The 21387-nt window shown below is 36.1% G+C and overlaps 1 protein-coding gene across 1 annotated transcript; it reads left to right on the top strand.

Moving 5' to 3' along the window:
- The first annotated feature begins 788 nt into the window (after nucleotides 1-788).
- On the top strand, nucleotides 789-20760 carry LOC120636329 (protein GPR107). The gene is made up of 12 exons (XM_039907759.1): nucleotides 789-1032; nucleotides 2488-2598; nucleotides 2982-3127; nucleotides 5019-5140; nucleotides 6592-6692; nucleotides 8639-8740; nucleotides 10535-10818; nucleotides 12564-12681; nucleotides 14505-14635; nucleotides 15696-15837; nucleotides 18035-18186; nucleotides 19938-20760. Exons 1-12 carry the CDS (start codon nucleotides 949-951, stop codon nucleotides 20026-20028), a joined length of 1584 nt encoding a protein of 527 aa, XP_039763693.1. The 5' UTR covers nucleotides 789-948; the 3' UTR covers nucleotides 20029-20760.
- The last annotated feature ends 627 nt before the right edge of the window (nucleotides 20761-21387 follow it).

The following is a 21387-nucleotide window of genomic DNA, read 5'->3' on the forward strand; positions in this document are numbered from 1 at the left end:
AGGAAGTATGGAGATACAAGGAAGTAAGGTTATATTTACCACAATATTTTGTACAACGTAAGTTGTTGAAATTCTCAATAATTAACTACTTTAGTCGATAATGACATTAAATTTTTTAACTCGGCATACTTCAATTCATCTACGATTGCTACGTTCATACCACACCCTGTGCATCCACCAGCGCCATTGTGGAGGATTTTTGAACTGTTATTTAGCGCAACAACTGGACACTTTTTCAACTTTTCTCCCATATAAGATGACTCTCCTTACCTCTACCCTCCATAGAAATCCCATCCAAACGCGATAAACGACTGACACTGGGAGGTATATATCTTCTATAGTTATATATCTTTGCATCGTTCGAGTCCATGTAGGACTGGAGTGTACCGATAATGGAGTCGTATTTATATCGAAATACCTACCAACTCAATGTCATAAACATTTTTTGTTTAATAAAGTAACAACTGAAAACAGATAACCTGCAGGCAATTATAACGTGGCAATGCCTGACATTGCTTATCTCGTTACGATAGATACGATTCGATACGATAATAAATCAATCGATTTAACTTTTACTATCTTTTAAATAGTAGAATGGGACCTCAAAAAAAATATAAATTCGTCATAAGTACATCATTTTTAGAAAGAAAGATCAGACACCAGGAATGAGATAAGTAGGCTTTTGACTCAAATAGGTATTAAATTTGCACACTCCATACCTACTTAACCTTCATGACTGTTACCCATATGTTCTCTTTGCTATCTGTATGATGAATTATCTGTAATCCTCTATATTATTAAACTCTTTGAATTCTGAAATTACAATGACCACTCTGGTCAGAAAGCTGTGTTTTTAAAAAACTCTGAATATATGTGGATTTTATGAAGGTTCAAAGCGTTGCGTGTATTTTGTTTATTTTAAAACTGGTAAAACAGAAGTAATAAAATATGACTGCTGTTGTGGCGAAAGCTCTCGTGATCCTCGTTGTTGCTACGTCTGTTACTTGCAGAATCCACAGGCTGCCTCTTACGGTAATTCTTTAATATCCATTATTGTTGTTATTTTATCGATATGCATGCCGGAGAAACCTAAAATAATCAAGCAATATGAGAATATAAATTTTATCCTACAGGAATATTTTTGTAAACTACCCACACCACCACAAATTATTACATTTTTGCCACGTTCTAATACTGTGTCGGTGGTTATATGAAAAAGAAATATGAGATACAATCACAAAGCGTGTTGGCGGGCATGACTACGACTATTATTTTTAGGCCTAAAGTGCTTTTGAAGGGGTGGGTTTAGACAGTGGGGGAAATGCTTGGAATCATAATAGAAAAACAAAATTCTTGTTACTTTTTGGCTCTACCTAAGAGTCGAACCCTTGGACCTTGTGATCTGTTGCTGAAATAAATCAATTTCTTCCGCCAAAACAAAAATTAGATTAATAACACATTGGGTTGTGTAGCATTTGTAAATAATAGCTGTTTACAAATTCCAAGTGAGGTTTAAACACAAAATAAATGATACTTATTTTTATTGAAATGAGTACTACAAACCAAATTGTACATTCTTGTACATGCAACTGGGATTGAAAAAAAAATTGTGTTGGGTTAACACAAACTTGATTCTACGTATAGTAATAGTCCAAACCAAAAGTCACACAAGATCTTTCTTCCTACAAAATTTTTTAAAGGGTTTAGCTTTATTTGTTTCTAAAAACAATCTATACTCTCACTTTTAGAGCTAAATTCCTTGCACAACTTTCTACTTCAAGGCATATTTGGCTCAACAGTTCTGAGTTATCTGTAGGGCAGATTACAAGCTTACGCTGGGTATTCTGTAGCAACTTCTGTACATCTATTCAATAGTGAGTTTAACTTGCAAGATTTGACTCAACTTTAATGTTTTTATTAATAAACATTACATTACTAGAAAATTGCATTGTTGGGAGTGTTCCATAACTATCTCAAAGCCCTGTAGCGTGTAATGGGTTCATCATAAAGATGATGATGATGAAACACACAACTAAAACCACCAAATCTTAAAATATAAATCTAAAATATCAGATATAATTATTATGTTATATTTTAAAGAAGACTGGACTCTTTTGTGTTGTTAGCTTAAACTGGATGAAATGGTCTCAACTAGTTTCTATTATTATAAAAACTGATGTTTATTCCTGGTAAATTATAATAATATGTTGACTGCAATGTTCCATCTCTATAGTAAAAAAAACTCATCTTTATAGACTTTATTTCATATAAACATTTTAGATGTTATATATTTCATTAACTTACACTGCTTCCTTGTAAACCTATAAAATAAAACAAAACAGAACTGTGAACGTGCACATTTTATGTCAATCAATTTGTCAATTGATTGATTCGAAATTACAGTTCTATTTTGTTTTATTTGCACTTCATATATTAGATATCTGTAATCCAGAGTAGACTATTTGTAATTGCATTTCTTTTTTGTAGGATGATGAGCGACATTATGTTGATCTCACCACGTTTGGATTCTACGAAGGGGGAATTCTCGATGTGCATGTGATTAATTTCATGTTACCATCAGGCCCAGTCTATGGAGAGGTACAGATATTATAACTTCATTCATTGAACAACCAGAGGGCCTCCTTCCATCATTTAAAGCAGTATTATTTCAAAATGTCAGTTTATTTGATAGACTTTGCTTTTGTATAAATAAGGCTTTTAATTCTAAAGCAATTCTTACTTTCTCACTTAAATAAGGCTTATAATTAAAATAATACTGGTTTAAGCGATGCTATTACAGAGGCAGGTGAGTTAACTATTAGAAGATGTTGATTATCTTGATCACTTATTTTATATTAACTTACTCATTCTCTCTACATTAGTTTAATATTAATTGTTAACTAAATTTGGCCAGTATTAGCTTTATCAGATCAAAGTATTATCTTTAGGAAGTATATAACATAACTTAATTTCTGTTACAGTATGGATTTACGCTTGATCGAACAATAAATGATGCTATTAACCCATACTTGGAAGCACACTCTGACACATGCATACTTAAAGGGGTGCAGAAAAACAGAACACACCATGGAATAGTTTTCCTGAAGATGGATTTTAATACCCTAAGGTATTTTAAATTCATTATGCTTATAAATATATTTTTATATTTATCAATTGCTGAGTGTCTTGCTAGCTTCTTCTTGTCAGAATCTGCTTTCCAAACTTCGAATGAATGTATGAACCTTCTTTGTATGAATGTATGAACTATATATGAATTATATTGTTTGTACATCTACTTATGGGTCTAACATAAGTAGATGTACAAACTTTTTTTAATATGTCCAATATTAAAAAAATTGTCCAAAGGGGTACTTTTTCAAATCAAGCTAATGCATATTTTAAAGCTATGCGCGTGTATTGCTCTCTCAAAAGAAATGAAATATTTTATTAATTATTCCAATGTTTTTGAGTCGCTACTAATACTACTATATAAAGCGATTTTTTGAACGCAATAATCTACACAGGTTATATAACATCAAGCTACAGCCTATAGTATAGTTGTTTTATAAATTCAAAATAATTTAGCTGGTTTTTGAAACAACATTGCGAAATTTATTATTGTACCTAGTGTTGTTATCATTATCTCATGACAGCTTACAATTAATTCCATTTTAAACCCCCAACCCAAAAACGACGGGGCATTATACTCGTAAGTTTGACGTGCCTAAGTGTTAAGTTTGTGAGTAAGTGAGTGTGTGTCTATCAGTGGCATCGTATTTCCCGAACGGATGAACAGATTGTTTGTTTTGTCGGTCTAAAATGGCATTTCATATTTTTTCACAACTCCCTCAATATGGGTGGTAAGTGGCTTGGTAGTAGGATACCATTCATTTTGACGAATTTAAATTCCAAGTTGGCTGCCATCACAAAATGGCGAATTACATTTTTTTACAACGACTAAAGGGCTAGACTAGCAGAATACTAGATTCTATTTTTTATTAGGTGTCGAGGATTTTAAATTTTTAATTTATATAGTTATTTCTTTGGAAGTGTACAACTTTTCCACTTGATTTGATTATTCACTGGCGTACAGGTTTAAAACCCAACTAGTGTTTTATAAAACTATTAGAAGAAACAAAAAATACTCTATCTACAAAGTGAGTCTCTAAAGATTTTTTTGGTTTTAAACATTTTTTCGCCTAAAGAAAGCTAAACTATCACGAAGTAAACTATGCTATAATTTATTTAAAAAATTTGAGATCCTTAGAAAATTGCAATAATGTCACCCAAAGTAGCAAAATTTTGCATATAAAATTCATTACTTGGCGTAGTGGATAATAAACAAAAATTTAGCTTCCTGAATTTGGACAAATAAAACGATTGGACATGAAAAGGACTGATGATGAACAAAAGAAATTTCAAAGAAAAACATGATAGTCTTGCCAGCTCTTATTGATACAAGTAGGCTAGCATTGTGATTATTTACTTGGATTTCAATGTTTGTACAAGTGTCTCTTTCCGCTCATTTCTGTTTGATGATTTATTTACATCTGTACTAATACATTGTATCTGGATTCGAATGTTAAATTTTATGTATAAAGTATTGCGAACTCTTTTCACTGTGTTATATTTTCTTTATGAAAAGGTGAAATTATAAATTATTTTTATTACATTATTAATCGACGCGCAACAAGATTCTGGGCGGACTGTCGCATGTTTGATTACATAGTATGTTACATTAATACATACAATTTTGGTTTTTAAATTTGTATGTACAATAATACTTTGAAGCAAAAATAATTTAACTTTTTTTAATTCACAATATTAATTTTACAATAATTTTGTAAAATTAATATTTTAAATATATGCCATTTTTTTTCGTTATGTATGAAGTGAATGGCACTATGGTATATAGTGCCGTTCCATGTATTATTATTATTATATCCTCATTGTATCCTTAATTATTTTTTATACTGCTTCTTATTCCAGCATAGTGATAATTAATATTGCTTTTACAGAATGAACATCACATGCGAAGGAGAAATTTTAGCGCTACACCTGTACCAGGATAAGTCTATGATACCAAAGGCCAAAATGAATTCGAATTCCCAGTTAAATACATTTGGAACTTCTGCAGAAGGTAAGACGCTTTCAATAAAAGCTAGTCATATAAATGCCCCAGAGGAGGATAAAGCAGAAGTAATGTCTTGCTTGTCTTGTGGGTTGCATGCCCTACATCTTCTGCTGGATTTCAGAAAACAGCTTATATTCATCGACCACCTTCTGGTCGAACATGCCCCTGTTGGGTCTACGACGTCTCTTTTTTTCATATTTATTTAACACACAAAACAGATCATGACAAAAATAAAAATAAGCACCATCATCATCTTCAAATCAACCGACAGACGTCCACGGCTGGACATAGGTCTTTTGTAGGGAGTTCCAAATTCCACGGTATTGTGCCGCTTGAATCCAGCGGCTACCTGCGAAGCGCCTAATGTCGTCCGTCCACCTCGACGGGAGTCGACCAACGCTGCGATTACCAGTGCGGGGCTGCCATTCCAGCACCTTGGGACCCAACGTCCATCCCTCCTCCGAACTATGTGCCCCGCCCATTGCCACTTCAGCAGGTCGATTCGTTGAGCTATGTCGGTAACTCTGGTTCTTCTACGGATCTCCACATTTCTGATTTTATCACGTAGAGATACTCCGACAATAGCTCTCTCCATCGCCCGCTGAGTGACTCTGAGCCTTCTTCTTTCTAACATAAGCACAACAACCAATAAAAATAAAACTAGCTATTAACCACCACATGCGTGTATGAATGCAGCCAATATATGTGACAGACGTAACATTCTCGGATATTTTCTTACAAAAAAAAAAACTATTTACATATTATATAAAAGAACATAGTATCGAGTTAAATTATGAAAAAATATTTTATTTTTCACATTTGTCAAGCATAGTGCTAAAACTGAGCAGAGATTTAATTCCAGAAACAGATTTATGATTAAAGATGTCAAGATCGCAGGAGAAAACCAACTCGTTATAAAGGCGGCACATAATAAACACAGGATTGTAGAAAGAAGGGTTGTTTTTGTATACGTTAAGACTAAAAGTTTTCCTGGTTTTGGGATTTCTGCTACGATATTTAGTATTAATATCTACCAAAGACAAGCTTCTTACAAGCGTACGCGTCAAAATGCATAAGTTATAACTTAGTCAATAGCCTTTAGCACTAGTGCGGGACTACGGGTTGGCGATCGCAGTAGTAGTAGCACTGAGGACGCTGCAGCCCTTTCTCCGTTATATTCTCTTAGTCACATCGTACGACACCCGCGTGAATAAGATGGGGAAGCTATTCGTGAATATATTAATTAAAAACATTCAGGTGGAATATGAATTTATTAGTTCTATCCTTTTTGTAATCATTTCGGCGTATAAGGATAGCACTACTAAACTGTCAACTGAAGATTTTCGATTCATTTACCCCAAAATCTAATTACTAACTTCGATAAATTGTTGTGGATTCGTTCGGAATAAATAAATGAGTTATTGTTATTGTGTCTAGAACCGTTTTCTTACTTTTAGTTGCAGAAAATGTGAGTGAAGTGGCGCAAAATCGGTGCTCCGATGCCGTAATTCGAATCACAAAAGAGACGCGCAATAACTTCGATTATTACAATACAAGTGTGAGTATAAAACACATCTTGAAATATAAGTGTTAATTATTGTTTATTAATGATATTTAATGACTTAATTGGCGTTAACCTACTCTCTGCCTCTGTCTATTACGTCCGAGGTTACTAATCTAGATTGATTATCGAAAATCTAAACATGGCATATTGAACTTAATTGTGCAATAACTATTTTCTTGACGGAGTAGGAGAAGGATTTTAGTAGTAGTAGCTTACCGTTAACAGGGCTCGTCTGGGGCATTGCTACTGCCATTCCTATTCTTCCGCCAAGTAGCTGCTGTGTTCCCGTCTGAATGGCGTGGTTACCAGAGTTATTGAGGCTTAAGTTATATACATGAGGCTTAAGATCAACGCCTCAGGTTGATAAATAAATATAATACGACAATACACACATCGCCATCTAGCCCCAAAGTAAGCGTAGCTTGTGTTATGGATACTAAGATAACTGATGAATAATTTTTATGAATAATATACATTAATACGTATAATATATATATTTGTATCTGTATATTATAAGTATTTATGTTTATTATATTCATAAAAAAATATAACACAAGCTACGCTTACTTTGGGGCTAGATGGCGATGTGTGTATCGTCGTAGTATATTTATTTATTTATTTATAAATACCCAGCCACTGAAAAACATTCATGTTCATCACACAAACATTGTCCAGTTGTTGGAATCGAACCCACGGCCTTGGAAAGCAGGGTCGCTGCCCACTGCGTCAATCGGCCGTCCGAGATGATGTATGACGTACTCAGGACAGCGCTTAGTAGGACGTGTTAACGCATGCCCTGCGAAGTATTTCTCTGTTTAGACGATGGTTTCCCACATACAATCTATTATATAGGTGGGCCATCTATTTCGTCTGTCAATTATGACAGTAAAGAAGCTACTACTACTAAATCTACTACAATCTTCCAGTAATAATCATTAACTGAGAAGTAGCTGAGGAGAGTAGAAACTCTTGTGCCCGTTTTCACTGGCAATGAATAAATAACGCCTAATAAAAGAAGATTCCGAGGCATATTTCACCTTTGTTTTCACTAGGTAACTCATATAACCTCACTTGACTATGATTCTTGTCACAAGCTGTGGTATTTTGTGTTTGTATTATATTTTTCATTTTTCGCATGGATTGTATGAAGGTTATTAAAAAAAATCACAATTTAATATTTTTCATCTGTCAACTGTCAGTTTAGGTTCGGCAGTGCATAATGTTTAGGGAACTCATCCCTAAACATTATGCACTGCCGAATCGGTGTCGTAACTTTAGATGGCGCCGAATTTAGGCATCATATAAGAGTTAGTGGATCGGATTTTTTTCTCTACGCATCACCTAAATCTTTAGGCATCCGATTTAAGCGTTTCCTAGGTTTCAATTTATATTTAATGTATTGATATGATACACTAGAAGCTCATTGTAACAATATTAATAACAAATAAAAAGAGTAGGAATTAAATGTGTTGTCTAGTGATATTAGTCAAAGGTGCGTACATTATATACGTTCACAACCTCTATAGCGGTGAGCGCTGTGTTCTTATAAGTCACAGATTCCGGGTTTGATTCCTGACGGGGGCAGTTTGGATTTTACAATTAAAATTTTAAATTTTCTCGGGTCTGATCTACTGGCTTCGGCAGTGGCTACATAAAACAAAGTCTTGGCGCCAAGTGAATTAGAGTTCCGGGACGATGCTCTGTAGAAACCATAGGGGTGTTTGGGTTAAACATAACTGTCATACCTCTAACAGTCCGCTGCCATTAGGTGAGATCGCGTTCAAGGGCTAAACTGGTAAAACAAGAAAAAAAAAAATTTTAAAAACAATTTGACATGACATGCTAAACAAGAAGTCAAAACATTGCGAATTACAATGTCTAGTGAATTAACTGTGTATTCTTCGATCAGTTTAATTATTGTTGAATTTATCTTATTACAGTTCGCTATGTATGTGGCATCCGAGCAAGAAATGGGCCTCTACAATCTCTACTTTCATTATTGCCCGCAAGGTAGCGGTCCGACCGTACCTACTAATGCAGTGGTAAGCTTTACTTTTGTATAATCTGTTTTTTTATGGTTGGTCAATCATGTTTGACTACAGATCACGATATCCGATTTCCGCGTTGAAAAAAATGAGTAGTATTGGCTTTTTCGGACAAGAATTCTCAATGTCGCCAGGAAGTTATAAAAAAAATTGGTACTAAGTGTTTACTTTTTGTGTATCATCATCATCATCCCATCAACATATTACCGGCCCACTACAGAGCTTGGGTCTTCACCCACAATGTGAATGGGTTAAGGCCGTAGTCCACCACGCTGGCTCAGTGCGGATTGGTTGACTCCACACACCTTTGAGAATGTAGTATGGAGAACTCTTCGACATGCAGGTTTCCTCACGATGTTTTACTTCACCGCTGTAGCAAGTGATATTTTAATTACTAGAAAAGTTAGAGGTGTTTGCTGGGATTCGAACTCGGTTGGAAAGTGAAGTCGAGCTAATACCCAATTCCGATCCCATCATCACACATTTCCGACCCGTCACGATCTAGAGTGTAACCCGGAGCGGTTACACTCTAGATCGTGACGGGTCGGAAATGTGTAACCTAACCTAACTTAAACCGCTCTTGCAAGTTATGGGGGGATAACTGGTCGTTTAAAATACGTTTAAGGCTTGCAAGAACGTGAGCATTCCGGCGAAGCATAATGTTGAGCCACCCTAATTCTGAACGGAAATTAGAAAATATGATCATACTTACGCGAATCTCGTTGGTTTTATATTAAATCGAATTCGATTCATTAAATTCGCGGCATTATTTATTTTCACTTAGAGTCTTTCTTTAAACACATCGTTTCATTTATTAATTCATATTATTTATTGTTACAACGCAAGTTATGCATAAATGTCATAACTATGGTTTTAATTACAGATGTAATAAAGTGAGTCGTTCTCGGTCCAAACAAGTGATATAATAACGTTGTGTTGCATTATCAACATGTAAAGTTTTTTTTAATGCACATTACCTTATGTTAAAACAACTTCGTCATGTCTTGTTCCATTATCAGAAATAATTGCAAGACATTTTTCTAAGTGAGATAAAATAAAGGTCAATTTATTAATCTTCCCCATTGCATCGAGATGAGAATTCCGCCTTTTTTAAGATATCAAATAAAGAATCAAAAATGTACTATGCAGGCTGTAAAGTTTTATGTAATAACATGCCTTAATTACTGATGGTTTTCTGTCATTGTAACTCTTTACTTAAATAAGATACTTTTCCACTTTTATTGATTTCTCGGACGACAGCCGGTTGGCTCAGTGGGCAGCGACCCTGTTTTCTGTGCCCAAAGCCGTTGGTTCGATCCCCACAACTGGAAAAAAAATTGTGTGATGAACATGAATGCTTTTCAGTGTCTGTATTTGTCTGTATATTATAAGTATTTATATGTATTATATTCAGAAAAATATTTAGCTACCTAGCTTAGTACCTATATATAACACAAGCTACGCTTACTTTGTGGTTAGATGACAATGTGTGTATTGTCGTAGTAAACTTATATTTATATTTAACCATAAACATATTAGCTTATTCACGAGCCATCTAATGAAAATAGACTCAGTTTCTGAGCGAATTCTCAATTTTCACGGACACTAGTTATAATTGAACAAAGATCAATAGTGCATTATCTATATTAGCCAAGATTGTCGAAAAAATATTCAATTATAACAGATTCGTCGGATCAAAGGGGTTGCCGGATTAGACAGGTGCCGGGGGTCAACTGTAATAACTCTGGATAGTTAAAATTGTGGCCAATAATGTTTTATATTACCTTCCAGATTGAAATCTTCGAAAGCAACAAAAACAGTTTCCTATCGGCAGGCGAGATTCCCCTACCAGCGATTTACAGTATGATGTCGTTGCTGTTTTTCGTGAGCGCCTTCTTCTGGACGTCAATGATCAAATTCAGTGTACATAAAGTGTACAAGATCCACCACATTATGTGCGTGCTGGTGTATTTGAAGGCGATCTCGCTAGCCTTCCACGGAATCAACTACCACTTCATACAGACTAAAGGGGAGCACGTCACCGCGTGGGCTATACTCTATTACATCACGCATTTGTAAGTATTAAGATTTTTGATCAATCAATTCACCGAAAACAAATCACAAAGTGTCATTCCGCAAAAAAACGTTTAGCAAAATTATGAATCATTATAAAACTTCTGGTTCCGCAAATAATTCACTTGACAAAACAAATTACTAGACAAATTGTGATAAAGTAGTAAAATATTATTTGACAAACAATTGATTTCTTGATTGTGATAATTAGTAAAACAACATTTTTTTTTAAATTAACTGTTTTTAAACGAATTAATACACACTTTAAGTTTAGATTTGTTCAAGGTTTATTTTTTCTGGGTGAAGGTTTCGTTAAAACAGTCACAGAGAAGTCTGGGTGCAAGAGCAAGCGAAGTGAGCTCGCGACTCTGTAAGACCTTGCCGTCCTCTTATAGACCAGACCCCCTTCTAATCTCCAAATGAAATAGAAAACTTTTATTATGTTGGAGGGGTCTGCTCGTAATATTTTTTTATATATTTACCTGTAAATGATTTTACCTAAATGAAAATAACAGCCACGTGCTTATCAAACAATAGTTTGTTATCTACTATTTTGTAAAATTGCGAACTTTGATAAATAATTATTTGGTAAAATAATTAATTTTAAAATGATATTTGAAAAACAAAACATTTGGTGATCCTTTGAATACATCCCCATAATCTGCTTTCAAAATATTATATTATACAGAAAGAAAAATCGTAGAATTCACAAACCGTCAAATCCGTAAACAAATAATTGGTAAATTCTAAACATAGAATAGGTCTCCTGCCATCATGGCAGGAAAAAAGAATCGCTAAAACTAATTTATTTATCTCTATCACTAATGATATACGTGTATTATGAAAAATGTATTTTTATTTGAGTATATTCGATGCGAAATTGCTAGATTTTTCTAAATTTAGCAATTTCGCGAGCCGCCATGACTGGGAAACGCCGAATTCGGTTTAATAGATATAATTTAGAACATCCTAGGGCAGTTTTTCAAACGTAGTCTAATGCCTATTGTTATTATTATCATTACTTTTTATAACAAAATAAAATCATTAACAAATCCTGAACTTTACTAGTAAAACAGCGACTTTTTCTATTTTAAGGCGCCGTTTCACATAAAAAAAAAAAAAATGAATTTATGTAAATGAATTTAATTCATTTTATCTATTTCATCAATAGTCTATAACGGTTCACTGCTGGACTAACGGCCTCTCCCAATGCGGTGATTGCAGTACATGCTATTAGGTATTAGAACAGAGGTCGCTGCTGACCGATCTCCGTTATATTCCCTTAGTCGCCTCGTACGACACCCGCGGGAAAAAAATGGGCGGTGGCAACTGTATTCTGAACTGCAATCACCAAACGGCATTTATCTATTTAGAAGTTGCTAGCGTATCCAGCCCGTTTCGCCGGGCTAGATTTTCCTTTATGTTATTGAAACAATAAACTTACATCATGAAATTTTTAATTTAAGTCTCATAATATATTATATCATTTATTTCTCTCTGTATTCATTCTCTTCTCGACCGGGTGAAGATCATTATCTACACCCATCCATGTACACCCAACAATAGAATATCATCATAGTAAATAAAAGATGTATTTGACAGTTCAAAAATAGGAGTGCTCCGATCGTCACCAAACTTTACAGGAATACTCGCCAGGTTAATCCGGAGATTGCCTGAAAGTTTCGGAGCCTATACGGAACATACCCACACACTTTCTCTTTTATATATATATACATTTAAATTTCAGGCTAAAAGGCGCAGTATTGTTTGTTACAATCGTGTTGGTTGGCACCGGTTGGAACTTCATCAAACACATCCTCGCTGACAGAGATAAGAAGATATTTATGATTGTTATACCATTGCAGGTAAGTTTTTTTTTAAAGTAAGGTTATAGTTATAGTTTAGATAATTAAGTTGCATTCCTTTTCAATTTAATTATATTACATAGCGCATACTAAGCCGTTTTATGAAACAATTCGGAATTGGAGGAGTTTGTTAATAGCCTACATGCCAATGATAATAGAGTTTACCGTAATTAGTTATTTCGTCGATATTTACTCAACTTTTTTTTTAAATAGGTTAGTGATTTTTTTTTTATATCATTGTCTATGGCCTCATTTTGATGCACATTATTTTATTCTATGCTTAGCAAAAATCGAATATCAATTTATCTTTCGAAAAAAAAATTGTGTTGTCATTATAACAATTATTAAACCATTATCTGCCCATTATAGGGCACAGTTCTTCTCTTGAATGAGGCTTTAGGATTATTTTATTTATTTATACTCTTTATTTGTACCGAGGAGCGTACGAAGCGCTTCGCATCTTCGTTTCTGATCCGCACCGTTAGGATCTGGAATGCCCTTCCAGCTTCCATTTTCCCCAGTGCCTACAATATGAGTACCTTCAAATTAAGAGTGAATAGGCATCTTCTAGGCAAGCGCGCTCCACCTTAGGCTGCATTATCGCTTACCATTAGGTGTGATTGCAGTCAAGCGCTCGTCTATAAACATAAAAAAATTGTACACATCAAGTTCGGAAAAAAAATTAAAAATTGAAAAACACATTAGAAGGTACTGTACGCCTTTCTTTCTTCTTTTATTTTTTTCGCCTCATTTTCCTGTAACACGTCGACCGGTTGTGATTTATCGTGAGCCGCCGTCTACACCTACCTCCAGAAATAGCTGCAGTTTGCTTATAAGAAAATTTGAATCCTCAGGTTGAACTATATATTTTCCAAGAAGGCTGAAGCATTTGTGTCTCAGAAAAGGGAAGGAGTGTCTCGCACAAGGATGCACATGTTCTATTGAGTGTTTATATATATTTTTTGTCAATAAGTTTAGTACTCTAGAATAGTTAATGTATGTGCGTTGTCTCCAGCGAATTAGGGTGTGGTAGTTGCAATAGTTTTGCGTTATAATGCGTACAAAGGGTACTGGTGTCCCGCTTGATGTATCGGATTTTTAATTCACTGGAGTAAAGTGACATTTGCTACTGGCAGTTTCAAAACAATGTTGCCACATTTATTGTAATAGTGATATTCCACTTTAGCAGTGATTCAACTCACTTGCACAAAGCTAATGAACATACTTAATATTAATAATAATTCTACTTATAAGTTTATAGTTAGGCGTCAATAGGTATTTATTAAACATTCATTGAAATAAGGGTATTTTTGTTTAAAAATGTGTTCAGAGGCACACATCATATGAATCATTTATTCTTTTAAGTATTAGTACTAAAAATAATAAATGAGTTCTCACTTACTCATTAATAAATAAATTTACTCCGACAATGCGCAAATCGCCATCGAGCCCCAAAGTAAGCGTAGCTTGTGTTATGAGTAATAAGATGAATATTTTAATAAATAATATACATAAATACTTATGATATACAAATAAACACCCAGACACTCAAAAACATTCATGTTCATCACACAAACATTTCCTAGTGGGAATCGAACCCACGAGACTCAGAAAGCAGGGTCGCTGCCCACTGCGCCACTCGGCCGTCAAATTCATTTGAGTGATTCATATATCTCTTTTTGTCACATCACTATTTACATTCCATTAAAATCTGACAACATCGTAAACGTCAGTTTCCTCTAGTGAATTACAAATCCACGAAGATGATTGGCCATCAGATCGGAATAGATGATGATGATGATCGATGATGTATCTCTCCGTAGGTGGTAGCTAACGTGGCCGAGATCATTATTGCGGAGAGCGAGGAAGGCGCGGCTGAACACAACACGTGGAGGATCCTGTTCATACTTGTCGACATGCTTTGCTGCGGCGCCATAATGTTCCCCGTTGTATGGTAAGTGCTCCCAGCGATAATGATTGAAAGCAAGCTTCATAATGATTGATTTACCCTGCAATCGATAATATGACATTTAAATAATAATGTAGGTATTTTTATGTGTTTAAAAAGGTAAATGTTTAGCGTTCACGGTTAAAAATTAAAATACGAAGTAGAAGATTTTATTTTGTACGCTATACGCCTGTCTAGTGACGATTGACCTAAAAGTGTGGCTGCTCATTACTAGATGACGCTTTCATATATTTTTTACTTACTGTTTTTTTTTTATTACAAAACTTTAACGGTTCTATCTGAAGACACTGTAAGACCGTGAGGGTAGGGTATGAACTGCTTATTTGCATATATGCAATGCACGCCACTGCTTCTGATGGCCAAATAGTCATCAGTCTGAGCTCTCGCGAACATTTCAGATGCGCTGTAATAACGCGGTAAGCCCATCAGCATTCTGAAACCACCATCGTCGTTTTGTTTAGCTATGTTATTATATATTTTTCCGGTTTTACAAAGAGTCGCTCAACAACCTAAGCTGGTGTTGAGGTAATACATAATATATTTGAAGCTTGGAACGAGTCACGAGTCGCACTTGGCGTCTTCTGTGATATTTCCAAGACATTTGATTGTGTTCAACATGAGACATTAATCAGAAAATTACACCACTATGGAATTGGGGGCATAATTCTAGATTTAATGATTTTCTATCTAAACGATAGAATTTAAAAAAATAACGTTAATGGAAAGCTGTCTAACGGGTCATTTGTAAAATTAAGTGTCTCTCAGGGGTCTATATATGAACCTTTCCTGTTTCTCATTTACATGAATGACCTTCCTTAACTTGCTAAGGATAATTAAGATCGTATGATTAGCTAATGATTCATCACTGATGTTTAAAATTAAACGACGTGAAACAAATCTTTAAGACGTAAATAAGAACGGTAAAATCCAAGTGTTTAAAAAAGGATTTTCGTTTTCTTTCTCATCATGCCCTCCCTTGCTTACTTACAAGGCTCTGATACAATTTGAATTATGTATTACTAATTATTATCTTGATCGTTTATAGGTCCATCCATCACTTGGAAGATTCTTCAACAACCGATGGCAAGGCTGCTGTCAATCTGCGGAAGCTGAAGTTGTTCCGGCACTTCTACATCATGATCCTCTGCTACATATACTTCACGAGATTCATAGTTACCATCTTAGAGGTAAACAACAAGTTTTTTTTGTATCTCATACGCACTGAACAGGCCACTTTGACCTGTAGTTGTTCTTCTTCTTCTCTTCTGCTTGTGCCTAGTGTCGAATGTCTCGCGGTCTTGCGCCGAGACCGCTTTATTCCGAGCTATCGATATTGATCCATTCACGGATGTTACGCAGCACGGACTTCTTTTTTGCTTTAACGCGTCGATAGATATTCAGCTTTTATTTATATTATTCCCAGGTATACGAATTTTTTCTTGATGGTTTGCAGTAACTCCCGGTTTCTGGCGACGCCCTGGAGTACTCTCACGTTAGAAGCTTTCTGTATTTATGTATCCAGCGAATGCAGTGCATTATGTGGACCACCACATCCCAAAAGCTTCGAGACGTTTCTGGAGTGTTAGCTTTTAGAGACAAAGCTTTACTAGCATATAAAACTACCGGCCAGATATAGTAGTGGAATATTCTTACTCTGAGTTCTATGGACAGTTCTACGGCTGCACAAAACCTTCTCTATCCTTTCAAGACTTGGGCTGGCGATTTCAATCTGAGTTTCTTATCCACTGTCCCATTGTTCGTTTTAGAGTGTTGACTTTCCATCTAATGATTGGCATTCGATTTTTTACCTGATGCCACCAGAACCTTTGTCTTGCTCATATTCATTTACAAACCCGCCTTCTCACTGCACTCGTTAACCCTGTCTACCAATGTTTTTAGGTCCTTTTCTGTTTATAGAGGCTATAATGCCTCGTTAGTACCCTACCGTTACCCTGCAAAAACCTGCCATACCCCTAGCAGGTCAGCTTAGTAGGTGAGATTGCAGTCGCAGGACTTACTACTTACTGTAGAGAAAATAAACTATTGTTAGAAGCTAGAGCCTAACCTAAAGTAAAACGCAAAAAAAGTAATAAAACTAATAAAAAATAAAAGCCAACACTAGAATATGCCCCCTGCGATAACTAACTAGTTCGATAGAACTAGCCATACCTCACTGCGTAAGTGCGCGAGCATGCGCGAGCCATGGGGCCGATACGGATTTTGCAAAGCGCAACAAACGCGATGAATCATTTATCAAAATCGAATCGAGGATTTTCTATCTAATTACCTAGGAATATAATCGTTAGCATTTGTAGAAATAGTTATTTACTAGGTCTAGAGTATTTACACAATAAAATAAAACACAATGCTTAATTTTATTAACTAGTAAATGAAATGATCGGTATCAAGTAACCATGCATAAAAGTATTACAATATTCAAAATAAATAAAATATAACAAACTTACTTAAACTGCAGCTCCATTTTTGGCAGCTATTTCACAACATTTGTTGACCGACGCTCATTCATAACACAAGAACCTTATTTGACAAAACCAAGTATGAGATTTTTTTCCCTCTTCAATAATCCGCAGTAAACCACTCCATTTTACCTCCTATTTAAAAGGCAGGACCCCAAAATTAAAATATATAGTATCTTATTTGGATATTATTTCTATACTTGTGAGCATTTTACAGAGTATATAAAGCATTGGTATAGGATACCATTTTGTCCTTTCCCCTCGAAGAAAAATGTCCCTGGCCATGCTAGCCGAGCTGGATTAAATGCTCTCCCAAAAATGGTAATAGTAGCAACCTGCTTCGCTTTTCAATAAGTTTGAGAGTGAGTGGCGTTTATACTTTACCCTAACTGTGCTACAAACTTAGTTATACAAAAAAATCAAGTACGTAAAATGATACCAGCTACTTATCAGCTGTAAACAGTACGGCAGGGCTATTACATATCTCGCGACAGGATTGCGACAGTCGTAAATTTTTATTATTAACGTCACTTCTGTTTATTTATTGTATGGAGTAAGTAAGTGACTTTAGACAGCAGTGATTGCAAGATTTACGCCTGTCGCAAACTTGTCGCAAGATACGTAATAACCCTGCCGTAACAATGATTTTTAAGTCTTTCTTAAAAATCATTGTTATTAAGTATTATTAAATATTTTAAGTTTTCCTTACAGCTTAGCACGTCAACAATCGATTTTCATAATATGTGATAATCTTTCCTATTTATGTGACAGCAATGACGCACTTTTTGTCTCGACAAAGAAAAGCATAAAAGTTTTTTTTTTTGTTGTTCATTTGTTGAGCAGATGATATTAAACTTGATTGGTATTTCTTTTGATCTCACCCTAGCATTTTTGTTTTCCAATTTAGAACACAGTGCCGTTTCAATACACATGGGTCGATGAGATGTTCCGGGAAATGGCCACTCTCGTGTTCTTCGTGATGACCGGCTATAAATTCCGACCGGCGGCGGCCAATCCCTACTTCACTCCTCTACAAATGGACGACCACGAAGCAAAAGTGTAAGTTAATCTATGCTAATAATAAAGCTGAAGTATTTGTTTCCACGAATCCGCACTGGGCCAGCGTAGTGGACTACGTGGCCTTAACCTCTTCTCATTGTGGGCGAAGACCCGTGACCTGTTATAATGGGCTGATAATGGGTCGATATGATGATGATTAGTTTTTTTGTTAGTATTTTTCGGAAAACGCTTATCTGTGAAAATTCATGGGTAAGTTTGTTTGACTCGTTAGCTGAGATATAGCTAGAATAAACACTAAAACCCAGCCACCTGCGTTCTTGGTGGGGCGCCAAAGAAGCGCGGGCGCATGCAATTTGACGCAACTAAGCGCTGATCGGACCGAATTGGTGTCTACAGGGATGTTTGGAGGTGCGCATATTAGCGCCTCCTATTTATTACATCTTAACAATTCTTGTGCGAGAAAACTCAACCTGGTTTCAGCCACCTGCACTCCCACTCCTAAGCTTTCTAAACGGTCTAATAATAGGAGGCGATGTTAGACCAAACTACCCCGCTGCTGAAAATGTAAATAATTAAAAATCAACGCCTGACAGAGATTTTCGTCAAGAAATGACACCCGCCCTCGCGGCGCCCTTAAAGCGCATTCTGCCACTTGTGTGCCGTTATGTGAGAAGTACCCCGACGAAGATGTACTCCCCATCTCGCCACCGCATATCCCTGGCTTCTCTCGCAGCAGAGAGAGAGTGTCTAAAGCCGCTCGCAAAGTCATCATCATCATCATATCAACAGATAGACGTCCACTGCTGGACATAGGTCTTTTGTAGGGAGTTCCAAATTCCACGTTTCTGTGCCGCTTGAATCCAGCGGCTACCTGCGACGCGCTTAATGTCGTCCGTCCACCTCGTCGGGGGTCGACCAAAGCTGCGTTTACCAGTGCGGGGCTGCCATTCCAGCACTTTCGGACCCCAACGTCCATCCCTCCTCCGAACTATGTGCCCCGCCCATTGCCACTTCAGCTTCGCGACTTTTTGAGCTATGTCGGTAACTCTGGTTCTTCTACGGATCTCCACATATCTGATTTGATCTCGTAGAGATGCTCCGAGCATACCTCTCTCGATCGCCCGCTGAGTGACTCTGAGCTCGCAAACACAATCGCCACCAATTGTTGTCACCCGTGCCCCCGAAAGAATGAGATGGAACAAAGTATGACACACGCCACATGTAGATATGACACTCCGCACCGCACCGTTAGCAGACCTTGCTTTGGTCGCAGCGAAAGAGGAACTGAGAGAAATACACGGGGCTTGTACGTGCCAGATCCATGAAACTGTAGTAGTGCAGGCGGCGTTGCCCTAGTGTTCGGATACCGGCGAAGTTCCACCCTAACGGCAGCCTATCGGCGTCGCACATATTCTTCGGCTAAATCCACACCTCTGAAACCGGGCTATACAGCTCACACTGTTACTGCCAGCAAGTAGCATCTCCCTGCACTGGCTACATCCGCCGCCCTTTTTCGCCTTCGCCTTCGCCTTGGCGTAGTCATCTAAGTCGTAGCCCTAAGAGTCAGTTTCTTACATGACTCTGCACTTATGTACTTTCTACTGTTTCTGTGTATGTTTGCTTTTTTGACTATAATCAGTGTTACTATTCGTTACATTATTTCAATGACCGTTTTTTTTTTTCAATTCGCGTGTATCTCGTGTAATTTTTTAATTATTGGTATTTTTAATTCCTCTAGTTCTTGATCGTCTATTTTTTGCGGAACTAAGTCAAGAAAACTTTTATTGCAGTTTATCGGATATCGGCGTGTTGGATGGACTTACAAATCGTGAGAAACGAAGAGAAGATATGCAGCCTCTAATGCAAGATAATTCCGATTAGAAACTTAATTCCTAAGTATTTAGTTATTTTATTATAGTATCTTACCTCCCTGGCGCAACGGTGAGCGCTTGTGGCCCTAGTGCCTGAGTGGGAGGTCGCTGGTCCGACTCCCGGCTAGAGTCAATTGGGGAATTCGTAATTTCTTAGTTGGCTCAGGTTTGGTTGCTTTGGCCGCGGCTAGTTACCGTTCTACGTGTGTAGAAAATGTAGATTTTAGCTGTAACATGGTGCCACAAGTGCGTGAGAGAGTGAGAGAGTAAGAGCAAAACGATCTACTATTACTTTGCTTGTGAGAGTGAGAGAAAAGCAGCCTACTACTTTGCTTGTTCAGTGTTGGAGAGAAAGAGAGCAAAGGAGGTAAGATAATGAGAGGCATGCAACTTCCGCACCATGCTCTACAGAGAGAAAACTGTAGAGGATTTTTTTTATACTGCCACAACATTTCAAATTTTAGCGCGATTGTCTTATTTAGATAACATCCAGATGAAAATGTAGTAAAGTGCTAATTTCTGACTAAAATAAAGTTATAGACCGTTAATTTCATCCGATAGGCGAAGACAATATGATGGGTACACGATAAAATATGGGATGTCAAAACAATATGTCCTTATTTTTCTCTGCATTAAAGGGTTTTGGTAGGTTGATTATAACAATAAGACGTTATTAATAAATCGAGCGACTGCGATTCCTTTAAAGCTGTTTGCTCATGTCAAAATTAAAATATTAACATTTTCTTTGGATTTCATTTGACTGCTGTTCTCCCACAATATCCTTCATATAGTCAAACACTAAACAACGCCGTTTCTTAGTTTGACGATCCACTACTCGTGTCAAGTTGTGATGATCAAAATATTTGTTTTTAATACTTCGATCAATAATAGTACTTTATTTGATAAAAGGGACTCCTCGTATAAGTAGCCATCTTTTAAAACAGATAGATAAATATTTATGACTGTTAGTACGAAATGTAGAAAACTATTATTATAGATACAGCCTTAAAACTGGGAAATAAAGATTACTAGAGACTGCAAAATATTTACGTGCAAAATATTTACGCGTAAGATCTTATGCCATCGGAGACATTTTAAAAATTCGTAAAATAGGAATAATTTTTATTAATTCCAAAATAAACTTATCGTCTTAAGTATAGAACCTGGTCTATAAGTATAAAAGGATTGGTGCTTTTATTTTTCGGGTCGTTTTCAATGCTTATCTAGTACTTTTAATGGTCAAAGTTTCAATTAGTAATAGTACAAAAGTTTAAGGATTTCGCTATGATAATTATATCTTTTATCTCGAATTTTATAATCAATAGTGAAACTGCGTCTTCGTAATTAGGATTCACGTGCCTGCACGAAT

The sequence above is a fragment of the Pararge aegeria genome, chromosome Z (genome assembly GCF_905163445.1).
Source record: "Pararge aegeria chromosome Z, ilParAegt1.1, whole genome shotgun sequence".
In the NCBI taxonomy this organism is placed as follows: Eukaryota; Metazoa; Arthropoda; class Insecta; order Lepidoptera; family Nymphalidae; genus Pararge; species Pararge aegeria.

What these genes read in the sequence shown, in the direction of transcription:
- LOC120636329 (XM_039907759.1), top strand. Translation starts at nt 949, where the DNA reads ATGACTGCTGTTGTGGCGAAAGCTCTCGTGATCCTCGTTGTTGCTACG. An exon ending in ATTTGGAACTTCTGCAGAAG is followed by an intron (nt 5,141 to 6,591) that starts GTAAGACGCTTT and finishes TCTTACTTTTAG; the next exon opens with TTGCAGAAAATGTGAGTGAA. An exon ending in TCGATTATTACAATACAAGT is followed by an intron (nt 6,693 to 8,638) that starts GTGAGTATAAAA and finishes ATCTTATTACAG; the next exon opens with TTCGCTATGTATGTGGCATC.